Below are 22,746 nucleotides of genomic sequence, written 5' to 3' on the forward strand. Positions count from 1 at the left end.
CTTTACACTACAGTTCCACTCATCTCCTGGACGCCCTGTGAACAGGGACAAAAAGAAGGTTTTTATTTTTTGGTTTTTCGAGACAGGGTTTCTCTGTAGCTTTGGAGACTGTCCTGGAACTCACTTTGTAGTCCAGGCTGGTCTCCAACTCACAGAGATCCGCCTGCCTCTGCCTCCCGAATGCTGGGATTAAAGGCATGCGCCACCAACACCCGGCTGAAGGTTTTGATTTTTTAAAAATAAATGTATTGAGTTGTTGGTTTTCCTTTTCTCATTTTTAAGACAGGATGTATGTAGCCCTGGGTGACCTGGAACTCAGTATGTAGATTAAGCTGGCCTCAAAGTTCACAGAGATCCAACTGCCTGAGTCCTGAGTGCTAGAGCTAAAGATAAAGGCATTTGTATGTGTTTTGAACCAGGTGGTGGTGGCATCACTCAGGAGGCAGAGGTTGGTAGATCTCTGTGAGTTCAAGGACAGCCTGGTCTATAGAGTGAGTTCTAGGCCAGCCAGGGATACACAGAGAAACAGAGGGGGATAAATAGACAGGGACAACAAATAAATGTGTTTTAAGGGTTTGGTCTATGTATTTGTGTGGGCTTTTGTACCTGGTACCCATGGAGGTCAGAAGGTGTTGAATCCCCTGGGACTGGAGTTACATACAGATGGTTGAGTCACTACATGGGTGCTGGAAGAGTAACCAGCACAAGGAAATCATGCCCAAGCTAGTCCTTACCCACAAAAGGGCCAACACGGGAAAGAATGATATTTTTATGCTGAGGGCAGAGGCTCCCACTGCTGCTGGGATGCTCTGGTTGGATAGATAGAGCTGAGCAGATTCATTGGAGCCCAATAACTGGAGGGTGCACTCAGAATCCAGAAGCTCCCTTGTCATCTTCAGCTTCTTTTTTTTTCCGAGACAGGGTTTCTCTGTATTGTTTTGGAGGCTGTCCTGGAACTTGCTGGCCTCGAACTGACAGAGATCTGCATGCCTCTGCCTCCTGAGTGCTGAGATTAAAGGCATGCGCCACCAACGCCCGGCCATCTTCAGCTTCTTTCTCACCATGAAGAGCTTGTCTCAGCTGCTGCAGAGTGACTTCGGCCAGATCTTCAGGCAAGACGACCCAACTAATCACAGACAAGCAAAAGCAGGCCTGTCCATCATTGTAAGGTCCTAGCACAAAGCACACAGAAACCAGGCCCTACGTCACTTCACTTTATTTTGGTCTCAAACTCTCAGAAGTTCAGGATCACCTGCTGACAAACATGTTGTCATAGCTGTAGACCATGTGCCACAGGCAGTGGGCAGTATGGTGGGTGCACCCTAAGTAAAAAGTCCTACTAGAGCTGGGGACAGAGTATAGAATAGACAGCTCAGTACCATTCTTCAATTCTGAAATGGCACAGAGCTGCCAGTTCTGTAGGCACCCCTGGCTACGCAGCAGGAGGGCAATGGTCTGCCCCATCTTCCTATGGGGCAGCTATGTCCCAAGTGTATAATGGGCAAGAGGCTGCATTATAAAGGGTATGGGGCAGCCTGGACTAAGTATATTGCCTCTCATCTCTAGTCCCATGGGGCCTGGGCACCTCCACTTCTTTGTGCTGTGTGTAGGGTTCCCATTGGCAGCGTCCTGGGCCCCCTCCCCCCACATGGGAACAAGCTTTGGTTCAGATGCACTTTAATCAGCAGGCTGTCCCTCTCTAGCCAGGTTGCCATGGATCCTGGCTAGATGCCCCACATGCTCTGCTGACAATTTTCTAGTCACAGGAGCCGTCCTTCCAGCCGTCACGCCATCGCTCATCCACTCTTGAGCAGTCAAAATCAGGCTTGCCCAGCTTCCGATTCACCTCATTGTGCAGGCGGCACAGCCACTGGCTGAAGGAGACCCGAGTGCTTGTGTCTGGCTGGTTCCTGCCTATCCTTTGTGACAGAAGCACAGGAAGAACATAAGATGTTGACTCCTCTGTCTCTGTCCTTGCCAGGGCCTGGGGACAGGGAGCTGGGCACTGCTATGAATTACACTTGGGGATGCCTTTATGCTCCAAGGGGAGGCGAAAGCCAAGAGCAGGGCTGACTCTGGAGTTTCCTGAACTTGGGCAACTCCCAGGGCTGCTCACTTGCTCACCTGACTTGGCAAGAGCCCAGAATAAGATCACACTAAAGCAGGCAACTTTACAACCTTGTAACAATCAGGGCTCACCCCCTGGTCTCTAGCCCCAGGCACAGTCTAGACAGGTGGGGCCTGGCACAGTGTTCCTTAGCACCAGGGGCCCAGCTCAGCAAGAGATCCCCCTCATTTCTAACTCTCCTGGCTTCAAACAGCAAGGGCCTAGCAGGCCCCACCTAGAAATACCTAGAAAGAACAGGCTAAGCCAACGAGTGACAGAAGTTTACTTCATTCCCATTTTTAAAGTCAGTAACAACACGGAGAGACTAGGGAAGCTAGGCAACAGGGAACCTTAGCTAATCTGCCCATGAGGAATAAAGGAAAGGGAAGCCCTTCCTAAAACCCCTAAAGCTAACGAGTCACAGAACTGGGCTCTGAGGAAGGAGAAGGCTCCCAGGACTCGACATTCCTTTGAGTGGTCCCTCACCTAGCAACCTGTCACCTCTACATCCATTTTTCCAGTCCCCCCTCTATGCGGTCAGCCAGGCCTCCTTTAGGGCCCTACTAGCAGAGGTACAGCACACTTACCTCTTCCTTATGTCTTCCGCACACTCCTCGCAGGGGTAAAACTTGGAAAATATATGTATGAACTGGGCCATATCTTGCTGCTGTTCTGGGGTGGGCATGTCCGGGTAATAGGCGGCCAGCGTGTGGAGGAAAGCCCAGGTGTGGCGACCCAATTCCTCCCGATCCAGCGGACAATCCTCCCTAAACTTGATGTCCCGCTGCAGAAGTAGGCCGACTAAGGGTCAGTTCATTCTTTCCCAACCAGAAGCCCACAAAAGTCAAACCCAGTGGCAGATTGCTTGTGTTGCACGCCAGAGGCCTTGGGTTCGGATTCCCAGAATCAAAAAAATAAAGGAAACAAGAATGCCCCCCTTTACAGTTGGCAGCCTACTAAACCGATCGGCCGGCCAGTGGCTGGAAGCTCAAAGTTCGAGCCTAACGGTGTGTGTGTGTGAGGGGGTGGACATGTTTAGGCACAGCCAACCCTGAGGAAACCGGTGTGGGGTGGGGGGCCGGGACCGGGCGGTGAGGCGGGGCATCTGCACCTTCTGCTGGGTCCGCATCCACGACTTGAAGTCCACGCAGGCCCGGCACGGCCGCTTCCCGTGCTCCAAACCTTGCGGCGCCGGGGCCGAGGCAGAGGCGGCGGCGTCCCTATGCCCCGTGCGGCGGCCCCGCGCGTCTGTCACCAAGTCGTCTGTCATCTCAGAGCGCGAGCCGCCGGGCAGGAAGGAGAAGAGACTGCTGCGAGAGGAGCCCGCGGGCTCGCTGGGCGCCGCCATGTTGACGGCGTACGGACGGCGGGGCCAAGAGGGCCTCCAGAAGGCCGGCCAGGCAAGCGCGCACGCCACCGCCAGCGCGCGGCGGCCGGAGCGGGAAAGGCGGCCAGGGGCTGGGCTCACGCTGGGGCAGGAGGCGGAGCCTGGCGGCGGGGCGGGGCTGGGGGTGGAGGCGGCGGCCCGGGTCGCGGCGGAGTGGGAGGCCTCGGCGCGGGAGGAGGCGGAGCGGGAGGCCCGGGCCGAGGCGGCATATAGGGATGCGGCTCGGGCTCTGCTGCTCCTCTTGCGCCTGGTTGCCCGCCGCGGGCCGGGCGTGCGTGGTCCATGGTGGAGCTCGGGTTTCCCCCAGAAGCGTAGTGTGTTGTGGAAGATGCGCTGCGGCCCCGCTGAGAACTCGGGCTGAGACGAGGTCCGAGATGCTTCTCGCGACGTCCCCATCGCTCGGCTCAGACCCTTACAAGCGGCCAGGTTTCAGGCCTTTCTGCCCTACAACGCGCCCACCTACACGCTTCTGGGTGCTGGGCAACGGGCGGCGGGGCGTGGCCTCACAGAGACCAGGCAGCGCCAGTGGCCAGGGTCGGCTTTTGCTATAGTAACTGGGGCCCAGCAACCGGGAGAGGCCCGGGACGCGTCCCCGTCCTGTAATATGGGAGAGAATAAAGATTATTATGCCTATTTCAGCCTCAGGAATTCTTTTTTTTTTTTTTTTTTTTTTTTTTTTGGTTTTTCGAGACAGGGTTTCTCTGTGGCTTTGGAGGCTGTCCTGGAACTCACTTGGTAGTCCAGGCTGGTCTCGAACTCACAGAGATCCGCCTGCCTCTGCCTCCCGAGTGCTGGGATTAAAGGCGTGCGCCACCAACGCCCGGCCAGCCTCAGGAATTCTTTTCTTTCTTTCTTTCTTTCTTTCTTTTTTTGGAGACAAAATCTCATGTAACTTGGGCTAACTTGGAATTCTGTTTATGTAGCTGCCGCCTTCTCAAGTGCATGACTTAAAAGCCTGGGTCATCACAGGAAGAATTTCTTTGCCTGCTTCCATGTGTTCATTCATTCATTCTGCAAATATTTGTACAGTGGTACTCTTGCTCCAAGCGCTATTTCCGGCACTGAGTCGAACAAGGAACAAGCTTCTGTCCTGGCCTCTTTAGCCTTTGACCAGTAATGAAAATGGGGAAAACCCAGTAACAGAAATAAATTTTATTTACAAACTGATGAAAGTTGTGTGTAGGGTGTGGAAATATAGGTCTCCTAAATCGGAGACCCTTAAGCACAGGCCCCATAGAATGAAGAATCAGCTCAGGCTATCTGGATCCAGAGTTGGGCAATGGCCCACCAACCATGCTAGAAATTGGGATTTGTTCTAAAAGCAATGGGAGACAGACGTTAGGCAATTTAGGACAAAAATGTCTTGGCCTGATCTACTTTGCAAGATTTCTTCTATTCCGTAAGAGTGATTTTTTTTTGTTTTGTTTTTTTGTTTTTCAAGACAGGGTTTCTCTGTATTGTTTTGGAGGCCGTCCTGGAACTCGCTCTGTAGACCAGGCTGGCCTCGAACTCACAGAGATCCACCTGCCTCTGCCTCCCGAGTGCTGGGATTAAAGGCATGTGCCACCATGCCCAGTTTTGCCCAGCTTTTTTATTAACTCTTATTTTATGTGCACTGGTGTTTTGCCTGCATGTATGTCTGTGTGATGTCAGATCCCTTGGAACTGGAGTTACAGTTGTGAGTTGCCATGTGGGTGCTGGGAATTGAACCTGGGTCCTCTGGAAGAGCAGCCTGGTGGCTCTAGAGGATAAGTGGAGGTAGCGACAGGCAGAGACTGCGAGGGGCTCACAATTCCTCTAGGTCCCTAGTGGTAGGTACTCAACCCTTTCCAGCTGCTCTCCCATCGTCTCTGAAATGGCCAGTACGTAAGAACCAGTTGCTTAAGGAGATGTCAAGATTTGGCCAAGGAAGGAGGTAGGTTTCATGGCTTAGTTACACAGGTCTGAGCCATATCCCAAGTTTAAAGTCAGCCTTTGCAAGTTAGCAAAACCCTGTCTCAAAGCTCCCTAACTCCCCCCCCCAAAAAAAAAACCTTGACTAAAAGGACCCAGGTGTGGAATACTTGATTCAGATAACAGCAGCAGACAGCCCCACAGGCAAATTAAAAAAATCAAGCTGCTAGGCACACCCTGGGAGGAGGTTACAGCAGGGTGGGGGAAGAGGCAAAGGGAGCAGGTGAGGTTGAGGCAGCACTTTATGGAGGAGCTGCCTACCTCCTTTGCTCCCTTGACTAGGGGAGAAAAGGAGCCCCAGGTGGGAGTTCCAGCCCCTCAGAGCTCTGCTTCAGTACAAAGGACTTCATTCATTTTTCTCCTCCTACCTGCCCTGGCTTGCCCCTCCCCTTAGCACAGCCCTGCTGTGATGAATCCTCTTAGATTTTGTGCTTGAAGAATAACCAGGAAACTGAAAAGTTTCCAGGTGTGTATGCTCTGCAGGGACACGGTTTAGGGCAGCGTTGGGAAATTCCTTTTCACTTCTTCCGGCTTCTCAGAGCCCCTTCAAGCACCTTGCAGGAGGCCACAATCATGACCAGTCCAAGACACCCAGTATCAGCACATGCTGTAGCCCTGGTGCAGATGGAGCGACTTCAGGTAGGACCGTACAGCCCCATCCTCCGCTACAAAGAGGCAGAAGGGTAGCTGGCAAAGTCTTAAGCGAGACGGAAACTCAACCTTTCCTCACAGACATTTGCCTTCTCTGTGCGCTGGTCAGACAACAGTGATTCATCTGTTCGCAGGAGCTGGGATGAGTTTAGGCAGCTCCAGGTAAATAACACAGAACTACTTCAACAGGGTGGCTCGTCCTCAGATCCATGACCTCCCTTCCTGCCTGTAGGAGCTCTGTCAGGGACTCTTCCCTCCCCCTGGGGTTCTCTCTACTTCCAGGGACTGACACCCCTTTCTTCCCCTCAGAAGATCCTTAAGGAAACCTTCCCAGTGGAGGCGGGCCTGCTCCGGAGATCTGAAAGAGTTCTTCCCAAGCTTCCTGGTCAGGCCTGCAGGGGTCAGAGGGGTGGTCACGGGGGTGGTCAGGCTAACAAGTGTGGGTGAGCAGTCCCAGTGTGTTCTTGTGACACCCGGGCAGATGTTCCACTGCTGACACGTCGGGGACACACTGGCCGAGGCCTGGTACGTCTGCGGCTGCTGGACACCTATGTGCAGGCACTGCTGGCAACCTCAGAGCATGTATTGAGGAGCTCGGCACTCAGTGACTTCTTTGCACCAAAACCTGTGGATCTGAAGCCCATGCTGCCTCCTGGCAGGTGACTCATGTCCACCCCACTCCCAGCCCAGGCACTTGTCACTTGTTGGAAGGGGAGATGAGAAGGCTGGGCTGGCCTATGTACAGTTGGGAAAGGGGTATTCCCATCCTTTCTGCTCATTTCTCACATGTGTTGGCTGCCCTTCCTCAGCTTGGTGATCTTGCCCACACCAGAGGAGCCCTTATCCCAACCTGCAAGCAGCCTTGCCATTCATAACCTGGAGGCTCAGAGCATGCGTTGCCTACAGCCTTTCTTCACCCATGACACAAGAGACAGGCCTTTCCACACACAGGCTCAAGAAACTCTGGACGTATTACTACGACATCCTTCAGGTAGGACCCTGGGGACAACTGGGTAGTGGAGGCGTACACCTTTAACCCCAGCACTAGAAAGGCAGGGGCAGGAGGATCTCTGAGTGCCAGACCAGCCTGGTCTACAAAGCAAGTTCAAAAAATCAAGACTTGCTCTCTGATCAAGATGGGAGCAGGCCTTGGCATCTAAGCCCTTTCCTGGCCTCTTCAACAGGCTGGTGGCTGGTGGAGAACAAGGATCAGCAGACAGCCTGGTTCCCAGCTCCCTACTTGGAGGAAGTAGCCCAGGGCCAGGGCCAGGAGTCAGGCTTGGCTTTGCAAGGCAGGGGTATGAATTCATCCCTACCATAAGCTCACCGCTATGAATGCACCTTGTGGCAAGGCTGAGACCAAGCCCAGGAGGGAGGTGATGGTGGGGCACCAGGCATGTGGGTGATGTTTACAGCCAAAAGAAAGCTTGCGTGGGTTTCGGAGCAGTCCAGGGTATCTCTGGCCTTGCAATTCTACAGTGATTCCCAAATACCTACCCTAGGGATGCAGTTCTGTGCTACCCAGGCCTATGAGGGCAGTCGTACTGATGAGCTATCAGTGCCTGCAGGGGCACGTGTGTATGTGCTGGAAACCTCAGACCGTGGCTGGTGGCTGTGCAGGTACCGTGTGTGTGTGTGTGTGTGTGTGTGTGTGTGTGTGTGTGTGTGTGTGTGGTGTGTGCATGTGCACACGCACGTGTGTGTGGTGAAGTGGTGGCAGGTGCTGCCTGGCAGGAGGGCCACATAACATCATAAATCCTTAACCAAGCCCTGCCTTTCTTACAGGTACAATGGACTGGTAGGCCTGTTTCCTGCAGTGCTGCTGCAACCTGAAGGGCTGGGCTCCCTCCTGAGCAGGCCAGGGCTCCCAGGTAGTGGGAGAGAAGATACGGTGACCAAGGACAGGATTGTTCCCCCTGTAGTACCAACTCGCCCCTGTATGAGTGCCATCCAGAGTCGATGCTGCTCCATCACCCGCAGGGCCCTGGGACAGGACCAAAGGACCCAGGGTCCCTTTTGAGGATTTGTGTAACCCTGCAGAGAGGTTGTACTGTCAACCCCAAACACAGGCAAAGCTGGGATCCAGACCTGTCAAGGGAACAGGACAGGGTGGGGCTCAATGGCTGGTAGGGCCAAAGAGCAACAGCTTCCCATTTCCTCTAAATAAAGCTGGAATGACTTCACCCAATGTCGCTGTGCCCTGAGGCACAGAGGTGGACTTGAATTTGTACAGTTGAAATCCCAGTGGGCCAAATGTGGCCCAAGAATTGGGAGAGATTAGTCAGATTTACATGAGAAGCTGAGGTAGAAAAGTGCAACTTTTATGTGTCTCATAGGGCCGTGGGAGCAGAGGGGAGTGGAGACAGCTTCATGTTGTGCCACAGGAAGTCCAAGAAGGTGGCTGCTTGTAGTGTCCGGCTAAGTCGCTGAAAGTGCCGCTCTGGAGGAAGACAGAGAAGTTAGGGCTGTGGGGAGAGGGACATGTCTGTGAACCCACCAGGGGCTTCCCTGAACCCAGGCCATGTCACATACCAGTATAGGGCAGCAGGGCCTCCAGTGTACCCCGAACACCCTCATAGGCCAGTAGTTCCTCCGGGGCCTCATGTCGCAGCAGCACACTTAGCACAGCCTGGGCTTCATGGCAATGTCTTGAGTTGGTATTCCACGTGACACAGAAGCGTAGCAGGGCCTCTGTAGGTATGGAGATGGTCACCCTGCTTGTTGGGCCATTCCACCGTGTTCTGCCCACCAGGCCATCCCCCTCCCCAGACTGGTCCCAGCCTGACCACAACCTTTCTGGTCTCGTCTCAGTCGGAGCACAGTGTCTTCCAGCTTCTCACAGGCATCAGGATCCCTCCGGATGGCTGTGAGAGAAGTCAGCTTAAAGAAAGGGTTTCTCGGTCCCTGGAGCCTCCCCCAAATCCAGCCTGGCCCTGGGGCAGGTACTGACCCTGGATGACAGTCAGCACAGTGTGGGGACGATCCAGAGAGATGGCAAGTCCGAGTGCCCGGAGATAGCGCTTCTCATGGAGCAGGTTGTCCAGTTCTTGCTGCCTGGTGGGACAGATTGAAACATTGTCAATCAGAGACCCTGGCTGGGCCAAACACACAGGTGTGAGCCCTACCCCAGTCTGTTTCCTATGCCTCACAGCAGGGAACATTAGGGGATCCAGGAGGTGCTAATGCTGGAGACTGCAAGGGTGCTGTTGGGCATGCAGAGGTTTGCTGAGGACATGCGGCGGGTTCTACTGAGCCCAGACTTACTTGATCACCTGCTCTTCCCGTTTGGCCTGCTCTTCTGCCTGCTCAGCCTCTGTCACATCCTGGGATCAAATTAGGATCAGACAAGCCCCCAGTGCTGTCCCTTGCCCTGCCTCATCCCACCCCTTAGGGTTCACAACCTTCCAGAGAATGATTCGGGAGTCACTGCCACCGGTGATGGCATGGTCATCCAGTCGGCTACAGTGTAGCCCCCAGACCTTGTCCTCATGAGCATCCAGTGTCCGCACACACTCATTGCTTTTAATGGTCCATAGCTTCAGGAGCCCATCAGAACCACTGAGGTTGAGAGTGGAAGGACTCAGTATAGGGCCACGACCCCCACTACGCACCCCCAGCCCTCTCCTAGCCCATTCACCTAGACAGCAGCTGTGAGCCACGGCTCACAAAGGCCACCTTCAGCACAGAAGCATCATGTCCCTCAAACGTCTGCAGGGGAGAGATAGAGGGACACAAGTCTTATGGTATGAAGTGGTCCCGGTGCGGGGAATGGGACTAGGGGAAATACTTACTTACCTTGAGACAACTGAAGTCCTGCAGCGCCCAGAGCTTGATGGTGCCATCTGCAGAGGCTGTGGCCAGCACCTGGTCTGTGGGCGAGAACTGGACATTCCAGAGGCCACGCCGGTGGCCTGAAAAAACACCCAACAGTTGGCACTGAGGCAAGGCCCAAAGTTTAGCTGTGCGGTCCTGTGAGCCCGTGGCTAACAGCTTGTCATTGGGGGAGACAGCCAAACTGTTGATGTCCTGGTGATGAGAGTAGGTGACAAAACTTAGATCCCTATTACATGCTAGAACTCAGTCATACCACATCCCAGGGGTCACGCATGGGTACTTTGTCATGGCAGCGCTGCGTAGTCTGGGCCTGTAGAAGCACGGGGTCACTGTCCACAGCTGTGTTCTTGGACAACAGGGCTTCAGGGAGGGGCCATAACTTTACAGTGCAGTCCTGACTGCCTGTCACCAGGAAAGATTCTTTTAGCCTGTAGTCAACAAGAAAAGGGAGACACTGCTCAGGCCCAAGGACACTGCAGTGTACCAAGCTCTGGTCTTTTGCACCATGATTAGAACCATGAGATCATCTCAGGATGTAGATTGGCCTACATTGTCCCCAAATGCCTCTGCCTGCACCATCTACCCTCAGAGCCGCCACACCTAGCAACTGGTCCCAACCACAGGGTCAAGCTCTTAATGAAGGGTCACCTTCTCCAGCAGGACCTTGTTCAGTGAGTGACATTCTCTTTATCTTAAGTCCTTCCTATTTTGTCTATCTGCCATGGCACCCAAGTCTTTCTGGGCTGCTTCTCTGTCCCACATCCTAGTTAAAGCCTCACAGTGTGGCCAAGCCAGCATACTCATTCTCCACCCTGTGCTAGAAACCAATGACTTGGGCCTCCACCTCTTTGGATACCCCTGGGTCCAGTCCTGATCCACTACCTAGAACAGCAGATGGTGCCCACGCTGTGTGTGTGTCCAGAGCCCTGAGCTACACAGGTCACCTGGCCAGCCTTGTTCATCCTCCAGATGCGTATGCTCTGATCCTGCAGATAGTAGGGGTTCAAGAGAGATGGGGGGGTCATGGTTTTGTTTTCACTTGGGAGGCCTGTGCCTTCATATCCTGTATGGGGTCTCACCTTGGCACAGCTGACAAAGAGCCAACCCTTCCGGAACACATCCAGGGCCAGGACAATGTCTGGGAGGAAAGGGAAGAGTGGTCAGAGATCAAGTATACAAAAGAGGCAGAGAAGGGAAGCTGTGAAACCGGGCTAAGGTCCCAGGGATGTCAGAGGGCCCGACCTACCTGTGTGACCGTGGAGGATTTGACAGGCCAAAGTCTGCAGCTCAAACACTTTCAGGCAAGGGCTGTTAGAAGCCACAACAATGTGGGAGTCATTGGGCCCAAGGAACCGAACATCCAACACCTCCTCGCTATAGCCAGCAAACTGTGGGAGGCAGGAAGGTCATGAGTGAGGGACCCTATGGAAGGAAGCCTAATGCCCAAGCCCTGCACTGGGCAGAACAAATGCTTACCTGCTTCTGCAGCTGTAAGGAGCGTGCCTCATAGAGTAGCAGGTTGTGATCAGTGGTGACAGTGAGAAGCAGGCCGGCAGTGCGGGCCAGGGTACAGTGGGTCAGTTCCTGCCGCAGGCCTGGCATTTGTGGCTGGGTGTATACACACTGCCCAGAAGCTGCCTCCCACACACGGAGGATCCCTACACGAGGACAGAGGCTGTTGGAGGATGGGGGTCCACAGGCTTCACCCCTCCCCCATTTAGATGTGGCCAGCCTCCCCACACCTTGGTCACCAGCTGTTAAGAAATGTAGGCCCGAGTTCTTCACAGCCAGTGCAGGTGCTGGCTCCTCAGGCAACAGCACAGCAGCTTCTATGCTCTGTGGATGAGAAGGGTCAGAGCCTACACAGCCATGCCTCCCATCCCTGCCCCATTCACTGGCCCTGGCCTACAGGCCCATACCTCAAACACTGGCACTGTCCTTGTGGCCTGGTAACTCTGAAGGTCCCAGACTATGCAGATCTTATCACGGCCAGAACTGAGGAGAAACAGATCCCTCAGTTCCAGTTTCAGCCTTGGCCTCCCCTTCTACCCAAGCCCTGTGTGCCAGCCACTGACCTGAGCATGGTATGGCCATCCTCACTAAAGGACAGGGAAGTGACAGCACTGTAGTGTGCCGTCAGTACAGCCAGGCACGAGCGGTCCTGCAGTGACCACATGCGGACAGAGGTGTCCACGGCTGAGGAGAAGAGCAGCAGGCGAGAGGGGTCTGGATGGAAGGCCACCAAACTGAAGAAAGGTAGAGACAGATTAGCTGTACTTCCAAGGGTGGTAAATCTACCCACCCTTCCTCCATCACCCCACTCACTGAACAACACCGGGTGAGCCTCGAAGGTGGTGTGTCCCGTAATGTTGCACGATATCCCAGACACGTATAGCCCCATCGCAGCCGCCTGTGGGGACGAGTTGGAGGTTAGGGTGAGCCTTGCGCTTTGTGCCTCCAGCGTACCCACCTACCTGCAGTCCTACCTGTGGCTAACAGTGTCGAGGTGGCATCAAAAGCCATGGAAGCCACGGGCGCTGTGTGTATCGCCTTCCACAGGCGAGTGACGGTGCCTTCCCGCCAGGCCCATTGAGCCAGCAGCAGTGCCCGGCTGGCTGTTACCAGTACCTGGGGGAAGGAGTGGGATAGTATAGTGTAAGACATGTTTGCCAGTTCAGTGCGGAAGGGAGGCACCAGGGCTAACCCACCACCTTTACCCATCATACTTCATTATCAGGACTGAGGTCGAAGGCAGTAATGTCCTCTTGGTCCTCCTAAGGGCAGAGTGGCAAAACAGAGCACTATAAGGATAGGCTACCCTCTCCTGAAGCCCCTCACATCTGCCCAGCCTGTCCTCACCTGCTCCAGGCTCCGAAGCAAAGCCCCTGAGGCAACATCTAGGATGTTGACTTTGGTACCACAGACACAAAAGAGGTGGTGGCCAGTCTGGTCCAGCTATGTATGGAGAAAGGAGTTTCAGTGAAGAACCACTCAGTACTGCCTACCCCTTTCCCCACTAATTGCCTCTGGGGATAGTTACCTGTGCTTTCCCACCCTTGTAGAAAGGTTCAATCTTTCGCTCAACAGCATAGCTGGAAAGAGAATTAGATACTGAGAGATCGCCTAACTCCCTTGCCCCATTGCCCAGCTCTGCTCTGGATGCTCTCCCAGAGATAAGCCAAATCCTTGACCTTGCAGAGTGCCTAGACAGCAGCAGGAACCCAAGGCTCAATGGGTGGATGCTACTATCTTCACATTACAGAAAGGCTGAGACTCACGCTGGGCGGTGGTGGCACACGCCTTTAGTCCCAGGACTTAGGAGGCAGAGGCAGATCTCTGTGAGTTCAAGACCAGCCTGGTCTACAAGAGCTAGTTCCAGGACAGCCTCCAAAGCCACAGAGAAATCCCGTCTCGAAAAACAAACAAACAAAAAAGAGGTTGAGACGCAGAGCTAGTTGGTCATGCCTCTGTGGTGTGGATCTCATGGGATTGTTATGTAGCTTGAAGAGGTGGATTTGAATAAGGTGAAGGCAGCCCAACAATAGTCCAAGCTTCAGAAGAGAGGTTTTGGGGAGCTCCCTGCTAGCTGGGAGAGGCCAGGAAAAGGTAACATACTCTCAAGGTCTTAACCAGTGAGGTCCAGCATGACACTACACTACCAAGTCTCCCTCCTCCAGCCTCAGCCTCATTCAGTCTCTCCCCAACTAGCTGTCATTTCTGGGATCTGACTAATGCTGTCCCCTTTCCCACTTTCTCTACTGCCTTGGTCCAAGCCACTGCAGTTTCCTTGGGGGTGAGTCGAGTGGCCATTCCAGCCTCCTCATTGGGCGCCTTGCCTATTCTTTCCATCTCTTGCTGTCCAGTGCCCTTTAGAACAACTGATGGGTATCACTGTGGTGCTTAAAGCTTCCCTTCTTCTCACATGCTTCTTCTGTGACCTTGCCCAGAAGGACTTCCTCCTGTTTTTGGGTCCTGGAACTTGCTCTGTAGATGAGGCTAGCCTCGAACTCACAGAGATCCACCAGCCTCTGCATCCCGAGTGCTCCTGCTGGGGTTAAAGGTGTGCGCCACCACTGCCTGGCTTGCCTGCCTGCCTTCCTTTTTCTTTTGGCTTCTGAGACAGGGTTTCTCTGTGGAGCTTTGGAGCCTGTCCTGGAACTACCTCTTGTTGACCAGGTCGGTCTCAAACTCACAGAGATCCACCTGAGACAGGGTTTCTCTGTGGAGCTTTGGAGCCTCTCCTGGAACTAGCTCTTGTTGACCAGGTCGGTCTCAAACTCACAGAGATCCACCTACCTCTGCCTCCCGAGTGCTGGGACTAAAGGCGTGTGCCACCAATGCCAAGCTTATCTTTCTTAATGGTCAACACCGCAGCACCATTGTTCCTGGCCCAGGCCCTGTGACAGGTCTTCGGCCTCTATCCTGTATGTGGGCTGGTCTGATTTTTCCAAATACAATGACCCCACCGCCACCTCCTAAGTGCACTCCTTGGAAGTCTGCCCACCAGGATAAAACCAGCCTCCCATGCTCTGCACCCAGTTAACACATCATCAGAGATGCTGTCAGCACTGAAGCTTCTCTTTGGTAACGTTTGATAATCCAATCCACTGGAAGTCGGATGAAAACCGTACCTGGAAACTGATAAAGACAGAGTCTATTCCTACCTATCCTAGCACTAACAGAGCTGCACACAGCCTGGGGAACTGACTGAGCACAGGACTCAGAGCCCCTTGTATCAGCGTGAACGCCCCTCCTAAACTCCGGGCAATCTTTCCCGGTTCCTCGAGCAGTGAACCCATCTCCCTTCGCCGTCTCCGCCCAGGACTTACTTAGCTTTGAAGCGACTCACTCCGGCCGCAGTCTCGGCCATGTCTGAGTGCAGTCAATTCCTCCAAGCTCAGCAGCCTTTCGCCGCGTGAAACAGGCAACGCGCTACTCTGTACTTCAGGGCACGTTGTGATGACATCACGACCTGACGCCATCAGCACGCGCCCTGGGAACCTATAGGTACCGGCCACTGCGAGCAGAAGGGGAAACTGAGGGTGTTTCCAGCATGAAGACTGGCAGTGGCTACCGTCCTGAACGTCTTGATTTTTAAATTATTATTTATTTACTATTTCTAGTTATTATTTGTTTTTATTATGTCTTGTTTTCTATGTGCAGCCCTGGCTGTCCCGGAACTTGCCCTGTAGACCAGACTGGCCTCAAACTCAGAGATGCTCCTTTCTTTGCCTCCCCAGTGCCAGGACTTAAAGGCGTGGATCACCAACGCCCGGCTGTCTTGTTGCTGTTCTTTTTTTTTTTTTTTTTTTTTTTTTTTAAAGCCGGCGTTGGCCGGGCGTTGGTGGCGTAGGCCTTTAATCCCAGCACTCGGGAGGCAGAGGCTGGTGGATCTCTGTGAGTTCGAGACCAGCCTGGACTACCAAGGGAGTTCCAGGACAGCCTCCAAAGCCACAGAGAAACCCTGTCTTGAAAAAAACCAAAAAAAAAAAAAAAAAAAAAAAAAAAAGCCGGCGTTGGTGGAACAAGTCTTTAATCCCAGCATTCGGGAGGCAAAAGCAGGCGGATCTGAGTTCAAGGCCAGGACAACCAGAGTTACACACAGAGAAACCCTGCCTCAAAAAATAAATAAATAATAAATGAATAAATAGATAAAATTTGCCGGGCATTGGTGGCGCACGCCTTCAATCCCAGCACTCGGGAGGCAGAGGCAGGCGGATCTCTGTGAGTTCGAGGCCGGGCTGGTCTACAGAGAAACCCTGTCTCGAAAAACCAAAAAAAAAAAAAAAAAAAAAAAAAAAAGATAAAATTTAATTTAAACTGGGCAGTGGTGGTGCACGCCTTTAATCCCAGCACTCAGGAGAGAGAAGCAGGCAGATCTAAGTGAGTTTGAGTCCAGCCTGGTCTAGGACAGCCAGGGCTACACATAAAGCCTTGTTTCAGAAAAACCAAAAAACAAAAAAATAAAAAATTAACTTATTAAGGAAGATTCTTGTTATGTATTCAGTTAGCTTTAGGCTGGTTTGAAACTGGTATTCAAGGTTGGCTTCAGGCTTAAGATCTGTTTCAACCTCTTGAATACCCTCAATTTATCATTTAGTGTGTATATGCCACATGACCACCTACTTGCTATAGCATAGATATAGACATGGAAGTAGCTTTTCTTCTTCTACTGTGAAGATCCCAGGGATGAAACTCAGGTTATCAGATTTGGCAGCAGGTACTCAGTGAGCCATCTTTCTGGCTCAGGCCTTTTATTGTTTGTTTTTCGAGACAGGTTTTTGCTGTGTAGCTCTGGTCGTCATAAACTCCCACAGGCTGATTTTGAACTCGAAGAGATCTGCCTGCCTCTGCTTCTGGAGTATTGTGATTAAAGGTATGTACCGTTGCCGGGCGGTGGTGGCGCACGCCTTTAATCCCAGCACTCCGGAGGCAGAGGCAGGCAGATCTCTGTGAGTTCGAGGCCAGGCTGGACCGACAGCCTCCAAAACAATACAGAGAAACCTTGTCTCGTAAAACAAAAAACAAAACAAAAAAAGGTATGTACCATCACTGCCCACTTCAGGCATTTTATCTTAATGTGAAAAATTATTTTTCTTTGTTTTTTTGAGACAGGGTTTCTCTGTATTGTTTTGGGGGTTGTCTTGGAACTTGCTCTGTAGACCAGGCTGGCTTCGAACTCACGGAGATCCGCCTGCTTCTGCCTCCCGAGTGCTGGGATTAAAGGCGTACACCACCAACGCCGGGATTTTCTTTTTTCTTTTTTTTTCTTTTTGTTCATTTGTTTTGTTTTGTTTTTTCAAGACAGGATTTCTCTGTAGCTTTGGAGGCTGTCCTGGAGCTAGCTCTTGTAGACCAGGATGGTGGATTTTCTTAATGTGAATTTTAAAATTGCTTTTGGTTGCCTGGTGGTGGTGGCACAAGCCTTTAGTCCCGGCACTCGGGAGGCAGAGGCAAGCAGATCTCTGAGTTCAAGACCAGCCTGGTCTACAGAGCGAGTTCCAGGATAGCCTCCAAAGCCACAGAGAAACCGTCTCGAAACGCTTCCCCCCCCCAAAAAAAAGGAATTAATTTTGGCCTTGGCATTGAGGAGGCAGAGGCAAGAGCTCTGTGAATTCTAGGCTCCCCCTGGTCTACAGAGGGTGTTCCAGGAGTGGCCGGAATTGTTACACAGAGGAACCTTGTCTTAAAAAACCAAAACAAAATTTACAAAACTTTTGTTTTAAACTGCCAGAGATTTATTTTAGGTGAGGAGGTCAAGGAAGAAGCCAGCCATCTTGAAAGTTCACTATCCTTGTGATGGCTATTCTTGGTTCCCAATATGACTACATCTGGAATTAACTAAAACCCACAGCTAGACCTGTGAGGGACTCTCTTGTCTCTGTCTCTCTCCATTTCTGTCTCTCTCTCTCTCTCTCTCTCTCTCTGTGTGTGTGTGTGTGTGTGTGTGTGTGTGTGTGTGATGGCCCCTCTCCCTATCTGTCTACCTATCAGGGAATTTGTCTAATTCCTAATCCCTCACAGAAACGAAGATATTCTAAAGAGACACTTGTGGTGGCTGGTGAGTGGCTCAACATTTTAGAACAGTTGTTCTTAAGAATACCTGGGTTTTATTCCCATCAACATATGGTGACCCACAACCATTCATAATTCCATTTCCAGGGTAGCCAATGCCTGGGCACCAGGAGTCCACATGTTTCACACACAAACAGGCAAGATAAAATGTTCATACACTCCAAGGTAGGGGTGGCACACACCTTTAATCCCAATACTCAGGAGGCAGAGGCAGGAGGATCTCTGAATTTGAGATCTGCTTGGTCTACAGAGTGAACTCCAGGACAGCCAAGGATACACAGAGAAATCCTGTCTCACAACAAAACAACAAAGACATTTATACACATGAAATAAATCTAAAGAGATAATTGTGGCCAGGCATGGTGGTATATGCCTTTAATTCTAGCACTTGGACAAGGGAAGAGAATCCTTGTGAGTTTGAGACCAGCTTGCCTCTAGAGGGGTAGTTTGTCTTCTGGAAAGAGATTTCAAATTCTAAAAACTTGTCAGATCACCTTATAGGATGATACTGAAGCTTACACTTCTATAAATTTTTCCAGGCAGGGTTTCTCTGTGTAGCCCTGGCTGTCCTGGAACTCACTCTGTAGATCAGGCTAGCCTCAAACTCACAAAGATCATCCATTTCTTGCTTCTGCCTCCCGAGTGCTGGGCTTAAATGTGTGTACCACCACTACCCGGCCACACTTTTCCCCCCCCCATGTCTTGGAAGTCAGAAGACAGAATAAGGTTCTCTGGAACTAGTTACAAATATTGCTAGCAGCCATGTGGGTGCTAAGAATCAAACCTGGGAATAAAATCCAGGGTGTATTTCTTTCACCGACTCTGATTCTAGGGACAAAGTGTGTTTCTTTGGCACTGGTTTCAGGGTCAGGGTGCATTTCTTAGGCTCTGGTTGCAGGGTCAAGTGTGTTTCTTTGGTTGGCTCATTTTCCCCTACAAAAAGAGTCTGGGAAAACAGACCAGGGGATAGTAAGGTCAGTGTCTGATGTGGAAAGTCAGGAGGGGTGACAATGACAACAGAGCACACAGCATGCATAGGACATTAGGTGGGTCAGGCCTGGGCTCAGCGTTTATTTATCTCCTTTATAAGACACCTTGGCCCTGCCCATCCCACATCTCAGCCTCCGGGGCAACCTCATTCTCCTGTACCCTGGCACTCAGAAGCAGGGAGTCATCTTCCATGAAGTTGCCCAACTGTGCCAGCTGCCGGCGGATGAAGTTGGTGGTGCGATGCACTCGGCGCACGCGTCGCAGCAGGCTCAGCAGCAGGTGCTGGTTGCGCTGGTGGCGCTGGATCCAAGCATCACGAAGCTCACGGTAGCAGTTGTGTTGATCACTCTCCGAGGCAGCCAGAGAAGCTCCACAGCCTAAGGGGCAGCGCTGCTGGCCACCCTGCCGGCAATGCTGTCGATGCTCATCCAGGACCCCACGCAGAACCCGAGCAGTGCAGCCCTCATTGGGGCAGTCCATCAACTCGAAGGGGCATGAGTTTTGGTGTCCCTTGCGATGAGCCAGAGGGCATGTCACCAAGCAGCCAGCTGCAGCGTTCTTGCACTAGGGAATATAAGAAAACTCAGTGTGAATTAAACTAGGTTAGGCATTGCCACCTGGGGTTCCCATATAATCTCTGATCTATGATATCCCCTATGAAACAAATGAACTCTGGAGTCTCCTAAACTTTTTTTTTTTTTTTTTTTTGGTTTTTCGAGACAAGGTTTCTCTGTGGCTTTGGAGGCTGTCCTGGAACTCACTCTGTAGTCCAGGCTGGCCTCGAACTCACAGAGATCCGCCTGCCTCTGCCTCCCGAGTGCTGGGATTAAAGGCGTGCGCCACCAACACCCGGCCCTCCTAAACTTTTTATCGGTTTTTTTGAGAATGTTTTTCTTTGTTATAGTCCTGGCTGCCCTGGAACTTGCGATGTAGACCAGACTGGCCTCCTCAAACTCAGATCAGCCTGCTTCTGCCTCCCTGGTACTGAGATTAAAGGCATGCACTATCACACCTTGCTGCCTGCTAAACTTTTGTGATTCTAAGTTTTTCCACTTTGTAAAGTTAGAGAGCTGGAGAGTAATGGCTAGTGCACCAGGCACTTCATCCCTGACATTGGTTATAATCCCCACATTACACCTGGAGTTCCAAGGGACCCCAGAAAGGATAAGCAGCTTGCTCCATCACACACAATGGTAGATTCATACTCTTTAACCATGTCTATGGCCTTTGGCCTATACTTGGTTCTCACAAGGGCCTTCTTCTTGTCACCTCTTCTGTCCCATCCCATGTTGTCCCGTCCCGTCCTGTCCCATGTCCCCCCACCTCGCCAAGAGGACTGGAGTAGATGCTCTGAGCTACCTTGACTTGCAGGCGTCCAATGGTTTTCCGGAGTTTATTCACTTGGACCATCTTTCTCCTTTTCACCTCTTTTCTACAGCATGGACAGGTGTTTTGTCTAAAAGAGGTATCAGTGCAATGTTGGAAATGGAAGCTGGAAGTCACATGCCTGCCAGAGCAAGCCTTCATGGGATAACCTGGCTCGAGGAGGCATGAAGTGGGCCCAGCAATGAGGATTTGGCTACCGAGCTGAGGCAAGGGACTTCTGACACCAGAGAGCGAGGCACACACTTTCTTAGTGTCCCAGATTTTGCATCTGAATCTTATAGCCATTGAATCTCATTTTTGGGGGGGCTGGATAGATGGCTCAGAGGTTAAGAGCACTGGCTGCTCTTCCAGAGGTCCTGAGTTCAATTCCCAGCAACTACATGGTGGCTCACAACCATCCATAATGAGATCTGGTGCCCTCTTCTGGCGTGCAGGGATACATGGAGGCAGGATGTTGTATTCATAATAAATAAATCTTAAAAAAAAAAAAAGAAACCCAGTTTTTGGTAGACCTTTCCATTCTTGGCCATGGGAGTTGCCCGCCCCCAGCCTTACCCTCCTCCCCTGGATTCCCAATGCACCTGGCTAGCCACTGGAGGATGCACTTTTTGCAGAAGATGTGACTGCATGGCAACCTCATTGGCCTCTTGAGAACCCCATGGCAGACCGAACACACGAAGTTGCAGTCAGGAGGGCTGGCAAAGAGGTTGAGATCGTACCCACCACTCTGTAAAGGCCAGGTCAGTGTTAAAGCTTGGGTGGGACCAGACTCCAAGTCCATGTCCCAAAGCACTCATACCATCAAGATATCTCCGCAATCATTCAGTAGGGAGGCAGGCTACATAAAGAAACTCAAGGGCAAACCCGTGGGAATCGACTCCCCCAAGATTTGCCAGTATTTGACTGAAGCTGGAATACCACCTAGAGCCTTCTGAAATGTTTTCTTGTCCCATAAAAGAACTAACATTCATTCTCAGAGTGAGATAGGATTGATTCCTAGACAGCTGGTGGAAAGAGGCCAGGGACTCACCATGATCTGTGTCTGGACGGCAGCTCCACTGAGGCCAAGGGCTCAGGAGCCTCCATTTCACAGCACATGTGGCCCGACATCACAGTGGCATTGTCTAGCTCAGGCCAATCACAGCTGTGGTTCAGGGCCAATTGGGACCTTGTGGCTTACCCTCTGAAGGTGAGTGGTAGGGTAGCCTCAACTCAGGAGTAGTCTGTGGATTCTCTCCCTTGCCTTGGTTGTGGCTGACAGTTGAGCCTAAGCTTCTAGGGTCTGGTTCCCAAGGCCAGGAGGATCCCAGGAACTGCAGCCTCCTCCACTGACTGGGTGGTCAGTTCAGATATTGGTCCTTCTCCACAAACGTCCCTTTACTAAGAACTAAGCCCAATAGTAGGAGCCCCATCCTGTAAAAAAAGCCCAGTTTTTTCAATTTAACTGTAAAGAAAGGTGGCTGGGCAGTGGTAGCATAAGCAAAGCCTTTAATCCCAGTACAAGGGAGGCAGAAGTAGTCCTGTCTCTTTTGAGTTTGAGGCCAGCCTGGTCTACAGAGCTAGTTCTAGGACAGCTAGGGCTGTTTCACAGAGAAACCGTCTGGAAAAAATAAAAACCAAAAGGCCTTTGGGAGATAACAATTTTAGAATACATGCTGTAGTGTAGTTCTTTTGAGTATAACCTCATCTCCATATTGGCATAGAGATCACACTGGCCAGATAACTACATTAACTAAGCAGAATACAAAGTAGGCCTAAGGAAAGCCGGGCGTTGGTGGCACATACCTTTAATCCCAGCACTCAGGAAGCAGAGGCAGGTGGATCTCTGTGAGTTCAAGACCAGCCTGGTCTACAGCGCAGGTTCCAGGACAGCCTCCAAAGCCACAGAGAAACCCTGTCTCAAAAAACGAAACAAAAAAAAAGTAGGCCTAAGGGAACAGTAGTAGAGGTACTCATGATGCTCTCCTTCAGCTGCAGGTATCCTGGAGTACACAGAGTAATTTAGGGCCACTCCATGAAGTTTCCAGGTCATAACCTTTGATTGGGTAGGACTTTACTGTTTCAGGGGCACACGTGCTCGATATCGCCTCATCAAGTTTAACTTCAGGGATCACACTTTCGTCATCACTAGTGCCCTAACTGGGGTGAACAGATGTCTCCCTAGGGGAGGAAATGCCATCACATTCCTTCCATGTGGTCATCTTCTAGTTTGTCTGCATAGGTCTGTGCAGGTGCCCGAGCTGGGACCTCACTAGTGTCACCTTGGCAGGCCTGCCTCTGCTTCCTCACTGCAAGCAACCACAGCCAAGTTCCAGTCATTTGAAGAAGTCGAACACTGAAACTACTGTAGGATCCTTGCTTTGCTGCACAGCACATTTGGGGCATCAGGACACAAGTCTAACCCAACTGAAACTTGTCACACACAAATCCCCCCTATTCTACCTGTGTAGTGACATTTGGAAGGCTGAAGCAGGATTGCTAAATTCCATGTCCTCACTAAATACACAGTAGGACCCAGTCTTTTTTTTTTTGGTTTTTATGAGACAGGGTTTCTCTGTATTGTTTTGGAGGCTGTCGGTCCAGTCCGGCTTCGAACTCACAGGGATCCGCCTGCCTCTGCCTCCGGAGTGCTGGGATTAAAGGCGTGCGCCACCACCGCCCGGCAGGACCCAGTCTTAAAAGCAAAACTATACTTAGGGTTGGAGATGACTCAGAGCCATTTTCGTTTCAAAGGACCTGGGTTTGGTTCCCACTAGCCACAAAAAGAATCTCAACTATATGAAACTCCAGTTCCAGGTGATCAGACAACGTGGTGACTACACAAACGCGCAGTCGAAATAAAAGCACACTAAAAAAAAAGATC

At 51.7% G+C, this 22,746-nt stretch overlaps 4 protein-coding genes across 6 annotated transcripts; 1 reads left to right on the forward strand and 3 right to left on the reverse strand.

Annotated features, from left to right (window-relative positions):
* Positions 1–1,200: 1,200 nt before the first annotated feature.
* On the reverse strand, positions 1,201–4,073 carry Gfer (growth factor, augmenter of liver regeneration). Of its 2 annotated transcripts, none has more exons than XM_040748275.1 (3): positions 3,219–4,073; positions 2,695–2,891; positions 1,201–1,914 (listed from the first exon to the last, which is right to left on the reverse strand). In XM_040748275.1, the coding sequence occupies exons 1-3, from the start codon at positions 3,888–3,890 to the stop codon at positions 1,848–1,850; spliced, it is 936 nt and encodes a 311-aa protein (XP_040604209.1). In that variant the 5' UTR covers positions 3,891–4,073; the 3' UTR covers positions 1,201–1,847. The 2 variants fall into 2 exon arrangements, with proteins under 2 accessions (XP_040604209.1, XP_005081660.2); XM_005081603.4 differs by having other exon boundaries at positions 1,201–1,919; positions 3,219–4,031.
* Positions 4,074–5,153: 1,080 nt separating this feature from the next.
* On the forward strand, positions 5,154–8,286 carry Noxo1 (NADPH oxidase organizer 1). 2 transcript variants are annotated; one of them, XM_040748277.1, is made up of 8 exons: positions 5,154–6,086; positions 6,180–6,260; positions 6,411–6,483; positions 6,580–6,757; positions 6,908–7,089; positions 7,283–7,396; positions 7,601–7,718; positions 7,884–8,286. In XM_040748277.1, the coding sequence occupies exons 1-8, from the start codon at positions 6,021–6,023 to the stop codon at positions 8,116–8,118; spliced, it is 1,047 nt and encodes a 348-aa protein (XP_040604211.1). In that variant the 5' UTR covers positions 5,154–6,020; the 3' UTR covers positions 8,119–8,286. The 2 variants fall into 2 exon arrangements, with proteins under 2 accessions (XP_040604211.1, XP_005081658.1); XM_005081601.4 differs by having other exon boundaries at positions 5,157–6,086; positions 6,408–6,483.
* Positions 8,287–8,398: 112 nt separating this feature from the next.
* Positions 8,399–14,906, reverse strand: Tbl3 (transducin beta like 3). Its single transcript, XM_005081602.4, has 22 exons — positions 14,762–14,906; positions 12,973–13,024; positions 12,792–12,887; positions 12,659–12,706; positions 12,419–12,560; positions 12,258–12,342; positions 12,008–12,178; positions 11,852–11,927; positions 11,675–11,768; positions 11,409–11,590; positions 11,179–11,320; positions 11,012–11,070; positions 10,815–10,918; positions 10,213–10,360; positions 9,894–10,124; positions 9,736–9,806; positions 9,500–9,656; positions 9,363–9,421; positions 9,049–9,152; positions 8,891–8,962; positions 8,631–8,789; positions 8,399–8,538 (listed from the first exon to the last, which is right to left on the reverse strand). The coding sequence occupies exons 1-22, from the start codon at positions 14,800–14,802 to the stop codon at positions 8,429–8,431; spliced, it is 2,403 nt and encodes an 800-aa protein (XP_005081659.1). The 5' UTR covers positions 14,803–14,906; the 3' UTR covers positions 8,399–8,428.
* Positions 14,907–18,549: 3,643 nt separating this feature from the next.
* Positions 18,550–21,050, reverse strand: Rnf151 (ring finger protein 151). Its single transcript, XM_040748279.1, has 4 exons — positions 20,914–21,050; positions 20,465–20,610; positions 19,857–19,953; positions 18,550–19,061 (listed from the first exon to the last, which is right to left on the reverse strand). The coding sequence occupies exons 1-4, from the start codon at positions 20,914–20,916 to the stop codon at positions 18,591–18,593; spliced, it is 717 nt and encodes a 238-aa protein (XP_040604213.1). The 5' UTR covers positions 20,917–21,050; the 3' UTR covers positions 18,550–18,590.
* Between the last annotated feature and the right edge of the window lie 1,696 nt (positions 21,051–22,746).

Source organism: Mesocricetus auratus, unplaced genomic scaffold (assembly GCF_017639785.1).
Source record: "Mesocricetus auratus isolate SY011 unplaced genomic scaffold, BCM_Maur_2.0 Super-Scaffold_100007, whole genome shotgun sequence".
Taxonomy (NCBI): domain Eukaryota; kingdom Metazoa; phylum Chordata; class Mammalia; order Rodentia; family Cricetidae; genus Mesocricetus; species Mesocricetus auratus.

Coding starts and splice junctions, on each gene's coding strand:
- Gfer (XM_005081603.4), bottom strand. CDS start 3,890: ATGGGGACGTCGCGAGAAGCATCTCGGACCTCGTCTCAGCCCGAGTTC. Junction 2,892..3,218: donor GGATGCGGACCCAGCAGAAG/GTGCAGATGCCC, acceptor CTACTTCTGCAG/CGGGACATCAAGTTTAGGGA. Junction 1,920..2,694: donor GCGGAAGACATAAGGAAGAG/GTAAGTGTGCTG, acceptor TCTGTCACAAAG/GATAGGCAGGAACCAGCCAG.
- Noxo1 (XM_005081601.4), top strand. CDS start 6,021: ATGACCAGTCCAAGACACCCAGTATCAGCACATGCTGTAGCCCTGGTG. Junction 6,087..6,179: donor TGCAGATGGAGCGACTTCAG/GTAGGACCGTAC, acceptor CTTTCCTCACAG/ACATTTGCCTTCTCTGTGCG. Junction 7,090..7,282: donor ATTACTACGACATCCTTCAG/GTAGGACCCTGG, acceptor CCTCTTCAACAG/GCTGGTGGCTGGTGGAGAAC.
- Tbl3 (XM_005081602.4), bottom strand. CDS start 14,802: ATGGCCGAGACTGCGGCCGGAGTGAGTCGCTTCAAAGCTAA. Junction 10,125..10,212: donor CGCAGCGCTGCCATGACAAA/GTACCCATGCGT, acceptor TCTCATCACCAG/GACATCAACAGTTTGGCTGT. Junction 8,790..8,890: donor ACTGAGACGAGACCAGAAAG/GTTGTGGTCAGG, acceptor CCATACCTACAG/AGGCCCTGCTACGCTTCTGT.
- Rnf151 (XM_040748279.1), bottom strand. Junction 19,954..20,464: donor ATCCTCCAGTGGCTAGCCAG/GTGCATTGGGAA, acceptor TACCTCTTTTAG/ACAAAACACCTGTCCATGCT. Junction 19,062..19,856: donor TTGGACGCCTGCAAGTCAAG/GTAGCTCAGAGC, acceptor TATATTCCCTAG/TGCAAGAACGCTGCAGCTGG.